At 39.0% G+C, this 18,924-nt stretch overlaps 1 protein-coding gene across 1 annotated transcript in view; it reads left to right on the plus strand.

The window, feature by feature from the left end:
- Positions 1-18,924, plus strand: part of NR5A2 (nuclear receptor subfamily 5 group A member 2) — an 83,152-nt gene that overhangs the window by 6,048 nt on the left and 58,180 nt on the right. Inside the window, exon 4 of the mRNA XM_082053382.1 lies at positions 660-1,306. Within this exon, the coding sequence (XP_081909508.1) occupies positions 660-1,306 (647 nt within the window). The remainder of the gene's footprint in view (positions 1-659; positions 1,307-18,924) is intronic.

Here is an 18,924-nt window from a genome sequence, read left to right on the forward strand (position 1 = left end):
CTGTTTCACTTCTACCTTCTGTGTGGAAGGCAGCAAGCTGACAGCTTTCTCTCTGCACATTCCAACTGCAGCTAAACATTTCTGTAAAGCTGTTAGCTAACTAGAAATCACTTAAAGTTTTACCCCAACGTGAACAGAATCATCAAAAGGAAATATTTACCTTTTGCCAAGAAAAACATATTCCCCTTTGTGACTACTGAACATTTCACAATTTACGTTTCAGATGTTTTGCTGCGGTGGAAGGCAGTAATGGAATGATTATAATGAGACAATGTGGTCTGCTGGATCCGTCTCAGACAAATTCTGGACATCAGCCCTTGTTTCTTAGTGACATAGTAGCTTGACATAAAACCAAATATACATTGAGATCTCCACATGATCCCATAGCAGGTGTGAAATTCCTGTGGCCAACCATTGTGTTTGTCCCTGTGTCCTAATCAATGTAAAGAGAAGTCCTTCTATGTTAGTAATATATGCATGTGATATTTAAGTTACCAGAAAAAAAGTGACATTTATTAAGTCAAAATTAACCTTTTCCTTTAGGGCTAAAAAGTGCTACTTTGAATTTTTACATTTCTGCTCTGTGTTAATGTACGTTTCATTAAAGAACACTGATTCCAAGTTTTAATTATTATTTACTTCCTCCTCTCCCCCAACAGCTGTGCGAGCGGACCGAATGCGTGGCGGTCGAAACAAGTTTGGACCAATGTACAAGAGAGACAGGGCATTGAAGCAGCAGAAGAAAGCTCTTATCCGAGCAAACGGACTTAAACTGGAAGCCATGACTCAGGTGATTCAAGCAATGCCAACTGACCTGACAATATCCTCTGCAATCCAGAACATCCATTCTGCCTCCAAAGGCCTACCTCTGAACCACACTGCCTTGCCTCCTACAGACTATGATAGAAGTCCCTTTGTAACCTCTCCAATTAGTATGACAATGCCACCCCATGGCAGTTTGCAAGGCTACCAAACCTATGGCCATTTTCCAAGCCGTGCTATCAAGTCCGAGTACCCTGACCCTTACACCAGCTCACCAGAGTCAATAATGGGCTACTCATACATGGATAGTTATCAAACAAGCTCACCAGCAAGTATTCCACATCTGATATTGGAACTCCTGAAATGTGAGCCAGATGAGCCGCAAGTTCAAGCCAAGATCATGGCATATCTGCAGCAAGAGCAAGCCAACAGAAGCAAACACGAGAAGCTCAACACATTTGGGCTTATGTGTAAAATGGCTGACCAAACCCTCTTCTCCATTGTTGAGTGGGCCAGGAGTAGCATCTTTTTTAGAGAGCTTAAGGTAGGTAACAATCTTACATTATATTATCATCCAATCAAGAAAAAAATAAAAAAAACCCACTTTTGTTACAATGTTGTACTTCAAACAAGAAAGTATGGGTTTTCTTTTTTTTGCCCCCCCCAAGCATCTCATTCTTAATTTATTCGTCTTGAAGTAGGCAGACTATTATGAGGAGAAACTTGTAGCTGTATTCCACCTGAGCCTGTAATTAGCTGTAGCAAAGAGATTCAAGTTTCAGTTCCGGTCTTCTATACTTCGCTATTTATCACAACGGTTATTAACCTGTATAGGGCCTCACATAAGTTTCATTCCTTCCCTGTCAGTATTGCTCACTGTCTGGCTTGAATTCAGAGTTGTAAGGGTGCCTGTTACACCATTCTACATTCATTTCTGTAATTATTTTATTACTCCATTTAACATATGGGGGAATGCCATTTTGTCCATCTCTGTACACTTCTTATATAAGCCCATTTTTTGAATATTCACTTTCTCATTGGGATATTATTTTGTGCATTCTTATGTGTGTAGTTAGGCATGAAGGCTGAATCCTAAGTAGGGTGTACACAGAACAGAAAGCGAGGAGGAAGAAAATACTTTCAGGACTCCTTTTGGTTCTCACCACCACTGATACATGGGGGTTTCCTTTAATCTAGGCTGGCTACAATAACCTTCAGGCTCTTAATTTTGTTGGAGCACCCAATAAATCCCTATGCACAGCTCTGGTTGCTAGAAATTCTCCCACTGTTATTCCTAGGACTTTTTGCTAAGGCACTCTTGTAGTTTGTTGTGGTCAGGTCTGAATTTGTAAGGCAGAAATTTGAGATCAGACAATAGAGATAAACTGCAGTTTTTAACACTCTCTTGATACAGAAATTAGCTCTAGAAAGAATAAAATATCTTCTGTATCAGGAAAACGTCCAGATTATGAACTCAAATCACATCTGAATTTCTCTATTATATTGCTAGTTACTGAATCTCTGTCTGATACACAGAGATGTTTTTGCCACAACTATTTGCTCCTCGAATCTGTTCTGCAACCATCCATAATTTCTTGCTGACTGCTGTCAAGCTGAGGGAAAATAATATGAAATCCAAATACAACAATTACAGTAGAAGTTCACTGAGAATTGAATCTACACGAACCAAGAGCACAGAAGGAAGATCCCCTCAAAAAACAGCAGGCAGGATGCTTGCCACAACAGTATTTCTGTCATAGCCATCATGATGCAGACAAATTAAAAAGCTGATTACAAGAAAAGCAAGGTGTGTATGTTGCATACGCAACTCCAGCTTCTCTCCAGTTTTTCAAGAGAATGGTTGTAGGAACCATTAAAAACTCTGTCTATAGAAAGTGAAAGAAGGGGGAAAGTTTACTCAGAGGGGAAAAAGAAAATGGATTAAAGAAAGGAAAAGACTGCCACATCTTTGTTTGCTAAATTGTTTACAATTTTATAGTATAAAATATATAAGCCATGCTGCCTATTCTAAATAATTTAAAAATTAAAATTGCAAACACGTTACAATAGAATATGTCCTAAATATCAGGGACCAGATCTTTCCACCCATACACTGGGGAGTACTTTAGTCTGCAGTAGCCATGTTAAAGACCACTGAGACTTGGGGAACTAGATACTCCTCAGTGTAAGAATTTTTAAGTTATGATCTGCCTTAAAATTCCAGTTATTATTAAAATGAAAATATTAAAAGATATTCAAGCAACATTTACTTTTTATGGTTCGGTGGCTTAGTCTATAGGTAGATTTTATAAGCATTCAACATGCTATACTGGGAATAGTTTTAGAAACGTCCTTCACCTCCAGCCTCAGCCTGGATGATATTCTTCAACCAACATATGTTTACTAGCATGGACCCAAAAGATGCATAAATTTGTTTCACGAAAATGCTGACCAACTTCTCCTGGCTCTGGATGTATATAGACACTACAATGTACATACAGACTTCTGGAAAGATATATATTCTAGAAATTCACTACATATAGCCTTGGGCTAGTGAACTGACTTTGCACATTTTTAGAAGGCATTGGTTTCATCTTAGTACTTGTACCCTTTACATCTTAGAAACTGAGAGTTCAGACAGTTTCATACCATCTGGTATATCCAGATTTATTTTTTTTTTTTTTTTTAATCAGACAAGATCAACTAAACTGCACAGCATTCCAGAACAGTAACAACACACTTGGAAATCCATCCATCCTTTCACACCCAATATTTAGGGACCAGATTACATAAAATGCTAAGAACTTTAAACTTCTCAACTTCAAAAAAGTGAGGTGCTCAAAACATGTTTAGATCAGACTCTGTTAACAGCAACAGGTTAACACCATCTCTCTTTGTAGCTGAGATGAGAGGATCAGAATTAAACAAAGGGTTTCCAAACCTGAATGCAGCTCTCTTCTATCCATCCATGGTTTCAGTTTCTTCTAACCAAGGTAGCAAAAGCAGCTATTTCACATTGCTCCACAGAACATGAATCCCTGTGGGAGAGGGAAAAACCCCTAAGGATATGACAGAGAGATTCTAAGTGCAGAGGGAAGGGTAAGGCAATTGTTATAAAGATGCAACTAAATTTTCAGGAAATTTTTGTTCCCTACCTATACACAGCTGAGAAGTACATATTTGGTTGAGAAGATATTTTTGTGTTATTCCTATATGTCTGAACTTAACAACTGAGATGTCTTTCAGATAAGACAGGTGCATTAGCAGAACTCTGGGACTAAAATTTGTAAAGACTCAAATAATTGAACAGTAAAAAAGTACAGATGTGTTTTTTATGAAATTCATCTTTTGAAGTCAGAATATTTTGTAATTAGTAATTACATCATAGATTCTGGGGTTTGCTTATTCATAACAAGAAATGTTTCTGTATAATTATTTATACACAGATGAAATAAGAATACGGAGACATCCTTCCAGTACACTCATGATGATACTAATAGTAATAGTAAAGAAGGCTTTTGTTTGCTATTCTGGAGTTGCTGAAAGCTCAGTAAATATCAAAGTAAGATATATCCATCTTATCCTCAGCTAAGAAAACTCAGGAATGCCCTGGGGATGCTAGATTTGTAGCCAGCTGTCTTAGTCAGGTGAAAGGTCTTTGTACAAAGCTAAAAAGAAAATATTGCAGGAGTTTCTAGAGTCCAAAGGTTACCTGGCCCCAAGGAAGGATGCAGACAGTTGCACTGGACCGGTCTTTCCTCATCAGCACACACCAGGGAAAATTCAACAACTACTTCCAAAGCTCCAGAACCCATTAAAAAAAAAGCAGTCTTTGCTTGGGGCAGGAAAAAAACAGGACCTGCACTGTAGGACAGTCCTCAGGATACTTTCTCCTGGCTGAGGATCAGAAAATTATGTCAATAGTTACAAAAAAGCCACGAAAGCACTTGTGACTCACAAAAAAATATTACCTTGACTTATTTTGCTATTTTAGCGAGGATGTCATAGGTCAAAGTACTATGTGAGCACAAACCCATTTAGTGAATGATTGCAGGAAGGGCCAGTGCACTTCATGTTAAAGAAGCTCATCCTAGAGCTATTCACTTACTTTGCAAATTTAGACATTCATTGATGTCAGACTGCATCAGTTCTGTGACAGGTTTCTTGCTGTAAGGACAAATTTGTCCATGTTTACACTAGCCACAAATGTGGCCTTCAAAGAAACAATGGTTTAACCATGTATCTCAAAAGGACCCTATCTATAGAACTTCTCCTGTACATGGTAACACAGATGTTTTGACAGCTAATAAGTGAACAGAGGCCTCATTTGGTATTACATAATCCCCATAAGCACAGCTATTATAATAGCAGAGTTCCAAATTATTTCTTAAAGTAGTGCAAACTTAGTGTGAATTGGATTAACAGAAACCCTGGAGTCACTTAAATTTTTTCTGTAAAATATATTTACATAGATACAGTAATATAATACTGAATACATCAGATTTTATCTCAAATTCAGTCTTCATGTAATTATCAAGAAATGTGTAGAAAATAAGGATTTACAGCACAGAGATGAAATTATTAAACTGAATTAACACAAAATAGAAAAAATAGGCTGGGTTTGTTTGTTTGGTTTGGTTGTTTGTTTTGTTGGGTTTTTGGTTTAGTGTTGGGTTTGTTGTTGTTCTTGTTGTTTTGGTTGGGGCTTGTTTGTTTGTTTTGTTGTTGTTGTTAGTTGTGGTGGTTTTGTTTTTTAGAAGAAATATCAGCAGTGTAATACCTTAAAAGTTCTTCTTCAGGGTGATGAAAGTTTGATATATTATTTAGACTTAAGTGATCAAAGGCAATTTGATAACTCAGAGTGCCTCTGCACTTTGTAGTATGTGTTTATCAGGACAGCAAATGTAACTAACAAAGCTGATGAAATAAAACTTCTGCAGTGTTCTTTTAATCAGGGAAGCTGCCAGAAACTAAAATCCAGGATTTCCCTTAGTATCAGTAATCAGACGAGTTGATATGTTGTCACTGTTGCTGTTGATTTTTAGTCTGGTTTACATGTATCTGAATCTGAAAAGATATTTTTCAAATATTTTTAAAAATTGGGGAAAGGGAAAAGTATTTCTCTTACACAGCCAAATAATTCTTTGCTTTAGAATCATTAATTTAATTTCACAAATAGTAGAAGCATTGCTATAGAAAGAAGCCTCAGCAGGGAAGCTGGTCTTCAAGGAAGTATGGTATTATACCTGCCACCCAGCTGAACCTTGTAGGGGAACACTCTGTTAGAAGATAACTTCATGATCTTCTGGATCTCTTCTGAACAAAGGATGTGACTAAGTTCTGTATTTCAGTGTGTGGGCATATAGTTTTACAGCCTTTCTAAACAGTTTGTTCAGCACTAAGCTTCTGGACTTTTTCTAGGGGTAAAAAGAAAGATGACATTCTCCTATGCCCATTCAGTCAGAGCTGGGTACTTCAGTTTCACTCTGCCATGTGGTCTTATCACCTCTGGTAGCAGGAGACTGAGTTCAGTCACTCTGGATTTAATAAATTTTCCACCTAATACCCAACATTCAGCAGCCTGCTGAGCCTAAGAGCCACGCTCCGGGCAGGGTTTTTTTGAAAGGCTGCCACTTGGACACTAGACTGGATCTGAAGTCACCAGTTCACAGGAACAAACTTACCAGGTTCCCTTGAACAGCCATGTTGCAATAACAATGTTTTGTCACTTATTATTGGAGAAAACTTGGGCAAGTAGCAATTCCAAAAGCTGTCCAGCCCATCCTAATGCTGGTGACAAGCAGAGATATAATAGGCTGCAGTATGGACACACGGAATTACAGCCATGTCAATAACTTATTTTATTTCCAGACCACTATTTTAAACTATTGTTTTCTGCTGTGAGGATTTGATCTTTTTGCCAAATGATGGGAAGAGCTTTGCACATTAAAATTAAATAATTCCAGTCTCTTGGAAAATCACAAATATATTTCCTGATTTTGGTTAGGAAAGTCAGAGTTTTATGGGTAGAATGGCAGATCTTCACTTGCTAAAAAGTCCTTTTTTTTTTTGCAAGTTTCTACCATTAAAAAAAAAAAAAAAAGCAGCAAGTCATTTTTCCCCTGAAATTATGACATTTCTTACAACTAGGCAGTAAATCTTACTACAGGAAGAGAACTTGTTTCATTCAGATCCAGAGTTTTTGTACAATAACTATATCATTCAGATCCAGCACTTGTGTACAATACTTGTATGATATTTCTGTTGTATGGAATGGTTCCCAGTTACAGTGAAAGTTCATCTCTATAAATCTATCAAGGCTGTTGAGAATTAAAGATCTTCTTCTGTTAACTTGTAGCCATTAAGATCACCTACAGTAAGGGTGAAATCCTAGCCATACTGAAGTCACATACTTCCTATTAGCCCTGCTGAAGCCCTTAATGTAAATGGATATTATTCTATACTTTCATATGTAGAGGTAAACTGCTCCAGATCAAGGGTTGATCATCTTTGTATATACAGCACTGTGTAGTCAATAACTCACATAATCCACTCAGCTCTAGAGCTGAAAAATGCTAACAAATGACACGAAAAGCAGAGGAAAGTGTGATTTATGAATAAAGATTAAGAGATCTGAATATTCATAGTTTGATGAAGCAACAAATACAACCATATGGCATCCATGTAGAAGCAAAACATCTGAACAAAACAAAGCCATTGGAGAGTGAGGAACTGTGTTCTTCCTGTAGTAGCATCAATAAGAGTTTCCACAACATTGGGTCATCAAACTCATTATTGGAGAAAAGGCCTAAAGTGGAGAGCTTTCAAATTGTGCAATAAATTGTTAGATCACTCAGAACAGGTTGGATGCACTACACAGCTATCTAGGCGCAGGAACACACCACAGGACTTAAGTCTTTTCCACTTCCAATTTTAAAATTACTATACAACTGAGTTTCAAATAGAAGCAATAAAGCTGAGAGGCAGACTGCACTTAAATACCTATCTGGTATCTTTCTACTTCCAAACTTTGGCCAGTGTGAATTAACAAGTAGATTTTCAGACTTGTAAAACAGAGTAACCCAACTATTGCCAGGGAAGCATGTCATTTTATGCTAGCCAGAAGCTTAGCCATAAATTGTTTGTTTGGGGTATTTTGTTTGTTTGGGTTTTTTTGGTCATGCATCAAAGCTACCATGGTTTGCTCTATTTCATAGCCTTAAGTTACAAGACTACTTATAAAAGGAACTAAAGCACAACTGCATCTGCTGGAAACAAAATTCAGTTGCTTATTGCCCTATCCCCCATAAGCCAAGGTACAAAAATAGCAACCTCAAGAAACGTGAGTTTCAGTACAAGAGGAAATAATATTTCAGAAAATTAATGCAATTCAAGAACTATCCAAATGAATGGTAAACATTCAGTTTGAACTCCATTACAGCCAATGTAAAGACAGCAGCGATGTCCAAAATATGGTACTTTGTTAAATGAGCGCAGTACAGGTATTTTAGTAAACTGACATATGAAGTAGCTATTTAATCCCTCCCACTTTTACCACACCTGGCTGGAAAGAGCAGTCAAAAGCAAGCTGAAATGTAACCACTATCTTTAGGACAGCCTTTAACTGTTTTCTGAATTTTTTCCCCCCATAAGAAACCTCTTAATTATCAAGTTTGCAACCATTTCAACTCTGAATAAAAAACACAGTTTCATTCAAAGTTAATGTTAGCTGTGTCACAGCATGCTGTCTTAGCACATGACAAAATTGATTTGAAACATTGCTCTCCACACAACACAGAAACCAACAAGGTGCCACAGCCCCCACCCCAGCCTTGTTGAGGGGCTCAGCTCTGCCACCCTGTGCCCAGGGATGCCAGCTGAGATGGCCCACCCCAGCACCCTCAGACAGGGCCTCACAAGCCCAGGGACAAGGTACGATTTGAAGGGACAAAGCATGATCTGAAGGGACAAAGCAAGGTCACATACAGGTAATAAGGGAGCCTTACCTGTGAGGCAGCCCCAGGTTGTGGCTGGAGCTCAAAAAGGCGCTGCCGGTGGGGGCAGGTGAGGCCGTTAGGGCTGTGAGGGGCCGCAGGTGTGTCAGGGAGAGCAGCTGCGTCCTTTGAAGGACATAGGCAAATAACTCCAGGAGTAAACCGTAAAAAAGCAGCTAACTCAAGGGCTAGATCTTTGCCTCTCTCACACATGCCTTTTCTCTGACCTGAGGCTGACTCTTTGCTGTGTAAAAGAGGCAGTGGCGGGCAGTCTGAGGTGGCGGTGTGGCTGTCTGCCATCCCCCGGCCAGGCTCTCCGCTGCCCATGTTTCTGCACCCTGTGGTGCTCAGACCCCGTTGTGGGGCAGGGTGAGGCGTGTGTTGGGATTGGTGCCCAACACTGGGCTCCAGACATGTGTAACCCAGGCAACAGTGGGGCTGAGGGGCTCCCACAGCCCACCGGGAAGGAGCTGCTCCCTTCCCCGTGTCACCATTAGGAGTGGGCTGCAACAGGCCCCTTTGCCCTTCCCTGGTGCTGCCAGGCAGCATGGCTTATTTGTAAAATGGAGACGTGCCCCAGCACTGGCCATGGCTGCCTGGGTTTGCCTCCGCAGAGGTGCAGCACCCCTGCTTCAGCCTGCGTGGGGCTGGGTGGGGGGCAGCTACCAGGGAAGGAGAAAGGGTTAGTCTCACGCTTTGCTTTAATGGTTCCCCAGATCCACTGCTTCCAGTAGAGCTGAGAGACGTGACAAATTTTTCCCTAAAATGTTCTTTATTTGCTATTTTGAAATGGTGACTGAAAGTTATTGCTATTGTTGTCACCACAGGCATATTCATAGTGTAACTACAGAAGAAATAAAAGGGCAGATTTAAGTAGGTATTAAGGAAAACTAAGAATGAGATAGAATATGGTGCAAGTGGGAAAGTGAAGCTATAATTTTAGGTGGACATGCTCAGTGTTTTTTTCCACTTCTATAACTGGTAGAAGTTCATTTATAGGTGGTTAGGTCAATATCAGGGCAGTCTGGGCAAACAAATGTTTAACACTGTGTCTTGGAAACATCCCAGTTATTAAGGCAACTACCACAGACAAAAAAAAACCCCAACCAACTAACCAACCAACCAACCAACCAACCAACACCCCGATAAATAATCATATTGTGGTGAAAAAAGAAATCTCATCTTGTCTAATTCTGGAATCATCTGTCATACCCATCACTTGGGAAAGAAACTAAAATCTGTTTTCAGAAATTCAGAAATAGAAAAATGCTTTTTACATCTAAATACAACTCTTGCATTTGTTGAAAGAAAAGTTACTTTGATGTTTGTTGCTAAATAAAATCTTGGATCGAGTAAATTTAATTTCAAAAATTAGTTAAGGCAACAATAAAGACAGGAAATATACATGAATAAAGTGTTCTAAAAGTCATGCAACTCTTTTAAGACTATAAATATCACCTAAGCAAGGCCACTATAATTAGCAAAGGGTGAACAAAAGAAGACATCCAGAAATAGATGGGGAGGGGGGAGGTTGGGAGGGTGAAATGTCTTGGTTAACCTTATTCAAGTGTTCTTTCCATAGCATAGGAAATGGTTCCAGCTAGCTCATGAGTTCTGCTGGTATTAACTGATTTTTAAAAGGACATTTCCATGTTGTCTGTATGCCAAGAAAATTCTTTTACTGGCATGTTTGCTGAATACAGGAAACATCACCCTGACTAAGTGACACTGGATGTGACAAAGAATTGTATATTTATTCTGGTGTTACAGTCGGCACCGTCTGTTTGTTTCATCTGGATACCTTTTGGTATTTATTGGGAGATACTCACTGCAGTCTCGCAGTTTGTCCTGAGTAATGAGCAAACGTAGTGACTGCTGGTGCTGAGTCATGATCCCTCACGGTCCCTCACCACTCCAGAAGCAGTCTGTGGCAGCCCTTGTGAGGGCTGAGGAGTCTGAGGGCTGATCCAATGCTTTAGGGGATGTAGGGACAGGCCCTAATCTGTTTCATCCCTCTTAGAGATATGCAGAGGAAAGACTAACAGAGTGATGGAAACCATCCTCATCCACATGTTATGGCCAGAATTCCCTGTACAAGGAAATAAACCTGTACTTACCACTGCTTACTCGCCTAAGTAGAGAGCTGAACTAGTCAGTCTTGCATATAGCAATTTTCAGTCTAAGTCAGGTTGTACTTATCGGCCTAGTCTTTCACTGCTTATCAGAAGAAAACTTTACTGAAACCAATGAGAGTTTTGTTCAAATAAGAAGTGCAAGTTAAGATCTTGAATACTGTATTTCCAGTTTCACTCACAGCATCTGGCAGTTTCCTGTTTTCTTCTGTAAAGCTGTTTGTGTCAAGTGTTTAAGTTTCATTTGCTACATGTTATTTTTAAATGTCCTTTTGTTACTTTTTTCTTCTTTTCCTTTCTCTTTCTTGGGAATTATGTTAGTACCACAGCCACTACATAGGAGGCAGTAACTACACTTACTTGTGGCTCTGGGCTCCAGACCTATCCCACAGAGATCTTCAACAAAAGTCTCTGTGTTTCAGTGACAACCCCTTAAACTCATAATGCTGCCTGTTGGGAAAAGGTGGAAATCTTTGAGAAGAAGGTTCAGAGTGGGTGGGTTAGACAGGCCAGCAGTCTCCTTTCTATCTTCCTACTCCTGGACCTCAATAAAAATCACAATAAAACCAAAAATATAGTTAGTCCAAGCTCTTAACTTTCCTTCAGGTAACAGCAAAACCATGTAGGGAGAATAACAGGTGAAAATTGTCCAGAGTCTCTGTTTCTACTCCCATTTGCCTGTGCAGTAGTTTTAGAGCATAACAATCCAAGTGTTGGGAAGAATTGCAGAAGACGGAAAGGATATAGTGGACAGGCTGCTGGGAGGCATGAGACTAAATTAGGTGGTGGTGCAAATCATCTAGTGTGCAAATAGAAGCTAAGACTAATGTGTAGCTCATACCCAAGTCACTACAGTATAAAATGGTTTCAGCTTCTTTTATAACCACTCCACAGTCACTGATGTTCCTTTTATCTACGTGTGGAGAGAAGAGAGGGAGATAGAAATCAAGCTACTCACAAACAAGTACTATTGGAGTATTGTTTGAGTTAGTACATATGTAAGTACATATTACACTCATGAAAAGCAAGATCAGGCAATTTGCTGCACTTGAGGCTGAGACCTGGAATCTCATAATAGCATTTTGAATATTGGCCATATTGCTAAGATTCTACCCAGACTTTCTAGTCTTTGAGAAATCCAAACTTGCTATAAGAAATAGCATAAAAAACCAGTATTTCTGATGCAGGACTTGGAAAACAATAGTCTTTGTTTATAATACAGTGAATAAACAACAAGAATATTAACAACAACAACAACAACAATAATAACAGCTTTAAGCAGAAATAAATACATGGCAATTACTTTGTTTTGGATCTGTCATTCACAAGATAGGTTCTCATTCTGCAAGATTGGTCAAAGACAATGCTCTCTCCTGACTTTGAATGAACTTGTAGGGAGTGTTCCCAGCAGGAAGGGTTAGACCTCCAAGTCAGTGTTTGCATGACTAACTCATTTGGTAACACTGCACAGCATTTATTTTTAATTTGCATGCCTCTCCTTTAAGGCATGCTCTTCTCCTCTGGACTTCAGTGGGAGCTGCACGTTTTACCTTTGATTCCCCTGCATGCTGGCAACTCTAATTAGTGTTAAGAGGAGTTTCAGTGGAGTTTCTCTCTCTCCCTCTTTCTCTGTAAAAGAGGGTAGTTTTCAGTGGTTTATCCCAGCACTGGCTGGTGTATTTACAAATCAGAGGTTGGAGCTTTATCAAATTGGCACATGGTGCTTATCAGGAATGTATCTTAATTTCTTCTCTGTCCCTGCCAAAGCAGAACTTTACCTTTTTCTCTAGGCTGAATAACAAATGGTGGCATTACTAAGACAAAAGTTACATCGACCATTGTAACAAACTCTCCATAATTATAAAAAGATTTCTTAGTATTTTCTTTGTGTTTTGTTTTTGTTTTTTTTAAGTAATAATTTTAGCTAGTTAAGACAGCCTTTCTCTACAAGTTGCTATCATAGTAACTTGATGCAATAAATATGAGTTAGAAAAGATCTGTTCTTTCTTTTGAGACTGCATTCTCCAGGGCTAGATCCTGCAACCCATACTAAACCTCAGCCTGCTCTGCCCTGTAGAAACTGTTTTGGATTTCAGAGATATTTTGTATAGGGACACAATACTGCATATTGAGCAAAACTGGGAGAATCTGATCCTTTTTTGCAGTGCCACTGGTTTTATTAAAAATAAACACACACATCCGCCACACCCTCTCCTGAACCCTCACCATCAAACCTCGCATCTTGAAAGCAGAAATACTGTTCTGTTTTGACATTTTCATGTCAGACTTGTATACCCGCATGTACTGACAGACACAATGAACAGGAGCCGCTTTTCCCAAACTTCATAAGAAAGATCCCATGTGGCTCTCTGTGCTAACGTAACCCTCTTTCCAATATTTCAAAAGACACAAAACTTCCCAGCATGAGGATAAAGTTTTCCTGTGTTCCAATAATAAAAGTTGAACGTACCAGTAATTTCCAGTTCCTCTGTGGCCGGGCAGCCTGTGAAGACTAAATCAGAAGTGCCCAACCTGCAATGTCAGTGTGGGAGTCGGAAACAGATGTTCACCGGACAATACAATTTTTTGTCACAGTCGATACTATGTGGCACTTTTCCCAACACAAATTGTCTGTAGCTGGAAAAGAATGTAAGGAATGATTCATGTCCCCAATTATTATTATTACTTTTAAATGTTAAATACTTGTTTTCTTGTGTTTTAAATGGCTAAATCAGGGAAGCATAAGAACTCAAAAATATGATTAACTGGACAAGCAGTGTCTGTGTAGAATGTCAACTAACTCATTTTAAGGCTTTTTCCTCAAGACAAGACACTACGTTATATTAAAACCAACAAGAGTTAAATTCTCTTCTTTAGAATCAAGGTGCTGTAACCTTTAATCTTGTAAAATATTTGATGCTTAGTAACTATTTATACAAAAAAAGACATGGTGCAGGGTAAATAGCACAAATAATTTCATGTGTATCTGACTGTGTATTTGTAAAGATTTAAATTTATTATATTAATATAATAGTATTTTTATACATATAATAACATTTAAAAGTAGTTTCTTTATGTCTTGGAAATTCTAATAGGTCATTTGGGTATTCAAAACTTATCAAACGCTCGGATGAGAAAAATTCTCTAGCAGAGTAGTATACGATACCTAGCCTTGATTTCCAAATTTCATGAATATTACAAAAGCAGATGCACTAGATCATACTTATTCTACAAGGCAACAAATTGGGCTAGGTGCTCTTTAAATTAAATATTAACTTTTTCAGGGATACACATCAAATGTATTTTTTTAAAAAAGGGCAGGGGGATACAGAAAGCCTAAGTGAAATCAGACCTAAATACAAATTAATATATTCAGTAGGAGTGTCAAAGAAAGCTAAAGATCTGACTGCCAGAACTCTGGGATATGTCACCTATATTTTACATCAAAAACTACCACTCTAGGTATTTTCAAAATGAAGACATCCAGGATCTGAATTGGAGTTCACTGAAACCAGTGACAAAACTCTCATGTAGTTGCTGACTGTCATGTCTCTGGCAGGCTTTCTTTAGAGATATTAGAAAGAGGAAAATGTGTGTGTAATCACAAAGCCCAAACAAGAACAAAAGATTTTAGCACAGTAAAATCAAAGAACAGTCCTATTTTTACAAATGCTTGTGGTAACACTTCACAGTAATATTTTCATAATGTTAATTTTGCATTTACTGTCTTTCCTGTTACAGTGTTCTGCAACAGAGTAGTTTAATGCTCTATGTCAGGCTTTATTCAATAGGAAATATGAAATGACTTTCAGCCGTGCATTTCTTTGTAACTACTGCATGATTTAACCTCAAGTCCTATCCATAGTTCAACTTTTTTTATCCATTTAGATTTAGTGAATTTAGAACACTATCCCTTTAGATTATTTTGGGTAAGAGCTTGAACTCTGTGCAAAATTTTCCAAGTCGGCATGTGATAAGACAGAATTAAATATCTGATGAGATAATGTTTAGCACACTTGTAAGCAATGTGCTGAGTTTCGTGTGTGTCTGTATGTATGTATTTTTATATACATTTGTGGGTTAAACTGAGTTTTTCATCAGCTAGGTGTTGGCAAGTGCCAAAGTGATTTAGGATTAGAATGGGATTTAGGCTGATCTAGCTACAGTTGTATTTCTCATTTCATCATCATGCCAGGGATACTGTGACAGTTGTGGGTTTTTTTAATTTATGAAATAGACAAAATTAAATGTCCATACCAGACATACCATGAGGTTACAGGGAGCAAAAGAGAAACATTGCATTAGGCCTTATTCTTTTGTCTGCACTCAGCAGAGAAGTCCTGAATGTACAAAACAGCTGGGAAACTTCCTCTGTAGCACACAGCTTGACAAATGAATTCAAGATCTTTTTTTTTAATTTGATCTGATTAGGCTTTATTTCAAATGACTGTTTTCCTGGTTCTGTAGTATATATCTTTGCAAAATACTAATCATTAGAGATGTGTGTTATTTGGGTGCATTACATCATTTTTTAATACTAACTCTACTCTCATTTTAAGTGTCATGACACCTGAATCCCAATAAATGTTTTAGATTTCTAAGACTTCTCATTGTGATACCGGACACAGCATGTACTCTTGTAAAGTTTTAGTATTACTTAGCATTTCAAAAATTACTGGATTAAAATAGACCCATTTGCAAAAGTGACTCTTCCACCATTTTCCACAATACTGCTTTTTACGTGTTAATTTTTATCTGCTGAATGACATTTTGCTGTATCTCCTTGTCAATTTAATTACCTTTTTTGAAAAAGAGAGACTTCAGGAGGAGGAGGCAAATTTTGATGTTCAGATTACTGGAAAGATTTCCGAAGAGACAAGAGAAAAGGCGCTCACTGAAATGAGCAGGAGCGTGGCCCGCGAGCAAGCGGTGTTCAGAAGGGAGGAAGCCCTCGGCTCGCACCTCGCACAGCGATACACACCAGAGTTAGTTAGAGTGCTCTGAATCTCATCTTTTGATCTCGGGCAATATTTTTCTCTGTTATGTCACAGAGGTCACCTGGCTCATGTGTGACAAACTGCCTGCATAAGTCACAGTGCCAGTGGCAGAGATTTGTAACCATGTCCCTGGTCCATTGCCTTTGAATTATTTCGCAGGCCCTCTGCTTTACATTTACACTCTGTCGGAAGATGAACAGGGGAAGGGAGTAAAATCAAGGGCAGGGTCTCATCCTGAAGGACAAGGGGAAACAGGTGGAAGGTTAATGGCCCTGGAGCGTATCCACAAGCCTCTCAGGCTTGATATATGGGCCTCAGGCCTAAAACGGGCATTGGCTTTCAAAGATATATTATTTCATTTGAGGAGAGACATTCTGGAGTTCCTGCATTTGTCTGCTGATAGATGATCCTCTGTCCACAATTGGTTATGGCGTGTGAGTTTTCCTTGGGCCTGCTCCCGTACATAAAAATTTTGCTGAGCTCTCCAACCTTTCGCATGCCTGTGAGAATGGGACGTGTGCGGGGCCTTTTGGCAGGCGGCTGGATTTTTGTTGCTGCTATTTTCGTAGTTCCTTTTGAAGCGCCAGGCAAGTGGGGGATGAAAGACGCTTCTGTTCATTCATACGTGGCTGGGCAGGGGTGGCCTCGCAGGGACAAAAATGGGGGAGAAGAAGATGTCAGGGATCCATTATGCATACACGTGTCCACAGCTCGGGCAGAAGTCGCTCTGGCTAATCCTGTATTTTATACCTGCACAAACCTGCAGCAGAATAAAAATGGGGAAATAAATCATTTACATAATTTTTATTGTATCTCAGCTTTGTTAGGGTTTGCACAAGTGCTCCAGCTCATGGGAAAAAAAAAAAAAAGTGACTCCATATCTTAAGATCATGTTTATTGGGGCCCTATCCAGAACAGTTAACTCAGGCACCTCGTAAAAACGTGACATTACTGCCCACGTCTTAGCAAAGCGCCAGAGGACTCAGAGCAAACCATGATTTTGCATGCATTAAAAATCTCTAGTGGGCTTAAATGAGTCGGGTTAGACACAGAGGACTAATTCTGCTAGGTGCGGTAGGACTGCGCAGCGGACAGGGCCAGGCGCTGGCAGCATCGGTGCTGCCTGGCTGGAGGAGGCACCCGGGCAGGCACGAGGAGCCTGCTGGCAAAGCAGCCCTGGATTCACTGCCACGCTGGCATTCCCACAGCATCTCCTGTCATCACACAACTGTCGTAAATCGTGGGAAAACGTGTTTAAAAGCCAAAGAGATTAAAAACCAATTAAAACCCCTTACCATATATTATGGTTTAGTGTAGCCTATGTAACAGCTTGTTAATTTGTTTTCTTGATTTTAAAATACACTTGTAGTAACTGTTATAGGGTTGTGTTTTTAAGACCGATTACTCTTGATTTAAGGAAAGTGGGATGTATATTTTTACTATATAAAGTATATTCACTTAGATTTGTTTTAATAACAAATAACTGTTCAGTTTCGGTGAATAGACTTTGCTTGAAAAAATTCACATTACTTATTCTTAAATATCTCCCAGTTCTACCTTTTTAAAATTTTTCCTATACTAAAAAAGCAGAATAAGCACTGTATTTATGTCATAAGTTTCAGTGTAGTTTATTTGTTTTGCCTTTGTTACAGTAAAATTTATACTTATAAAAATAAATAGATTAGTAGGTTAGATTATATTTAAGCCTAACTCATGTCTCAGTCAAATGTGTTAAATCAGTACTGTGTTGTTTGAGTAATTAGGATCTGATTTTGCTGTCACGGAACTTAATTGCTTAACTATCAGCACTCTAGTATGAGCAAGACCAGGCTCATTCTGCATTTCAGTCAGTTCCTGTAGAAAATGTCTTCTTGTAACGCAATTATTCTCTCTTCTTTTAGTGTCCTGCAGAGTTTAAGTTAGACAAGTGAGCTAAGACTTGAGAGACATATTTAGCATCTCCTGCAGCAGTAGGAAGGAAATCTGAGGACTTGTTAAAAGGAAAGATTTAGAGGCAGAAATTCTACAGAGAGAACTGAACAGAGTTTAGCAGGCAGGAGGATCTGCTTTTCCACTTGTTGCTTTGATAGCAGATAAAAGGCTGTCATGAACTGCAGGCTACCAGCTGGGAGCAGAGAGAGTAATCCTGGCAGAGGGCTGGCCCCAAACTACACAGGCATTCTTTTAAATCTTCGAGACCATAGGAAAGTCGTTTTTCCCCTACCATCATCATCATTATTCATAATGATGTTTTCCACCCCAGTTTAACACGTTGGTCTACTAAATCTACTTTACAATACTTTTCTGTTTGAAATGTAAGCAAATATAACAAAGATATTTCAGCTGTTTTGTTCAACTGCCTAAAGATTCCCAAAGTAAATTCCAGATAACTGGATCTGGCATAAAATACCACCACCGTAAGAAATCTCTTTTGTTTGACTGTAAAGGTATATTGTGCCCAACGTGCAGATAAACATAGGAACAATTTGTAACGTATGTCTCTCTTGTAATCAACACACTTAATACATGAAATCTAGAGGATGTGTTACTTGTAAGAGAATAGCAACAGAATGTCATTTGCTAGCAAACCAGCCAAAGGGACCCCTGCATGGTACAGCCACATGCAAACGCAATGACAGAGCCCAGCAAACCCGTGCACGCCCAGCCTGACCTGTGCGCGTTGTGCCACCAAGGTCATGTTGCCAAGACACTTAGACACACGCAGGATTGGGTCAATGGCATTTGTCAGTGTTTGTACTGACGTTTGACGAGCTGTGTTGTTTCAACCTGCGTTATTGCAGAGAAAGAAAAAAAAAAGTACTTAAAGCTCTGACTGCCATTCTATACTTTTCATTTTAATGATATATTTAGGGGCCTAGCTTACTTTGTATTCTTATGTGTAATTACCCATATAAAAAAACCACTGCTCATTAGTGTTCTGTTCCACTGACTTAATTATACCCCTTAATTAAATCTTGACTAACTGGGGGTCACTGCAGTGTCAGTGGGATTTGTCACCGTTTGTCAGCAGGTGTCTGG

This window comes from Streptopelia decaocto, assembly GCF_964273445.1.
Source record: "Streptopelia decaocto genome assembly, chromosome: 5".
Classification (NCBI taxonomy): domain Eukaryota; kingdom Metazoa; phylum Chordata; class Aves; order Columbiformes; family Columbidae; genus Streptopelia; species Streptopelia decaocto.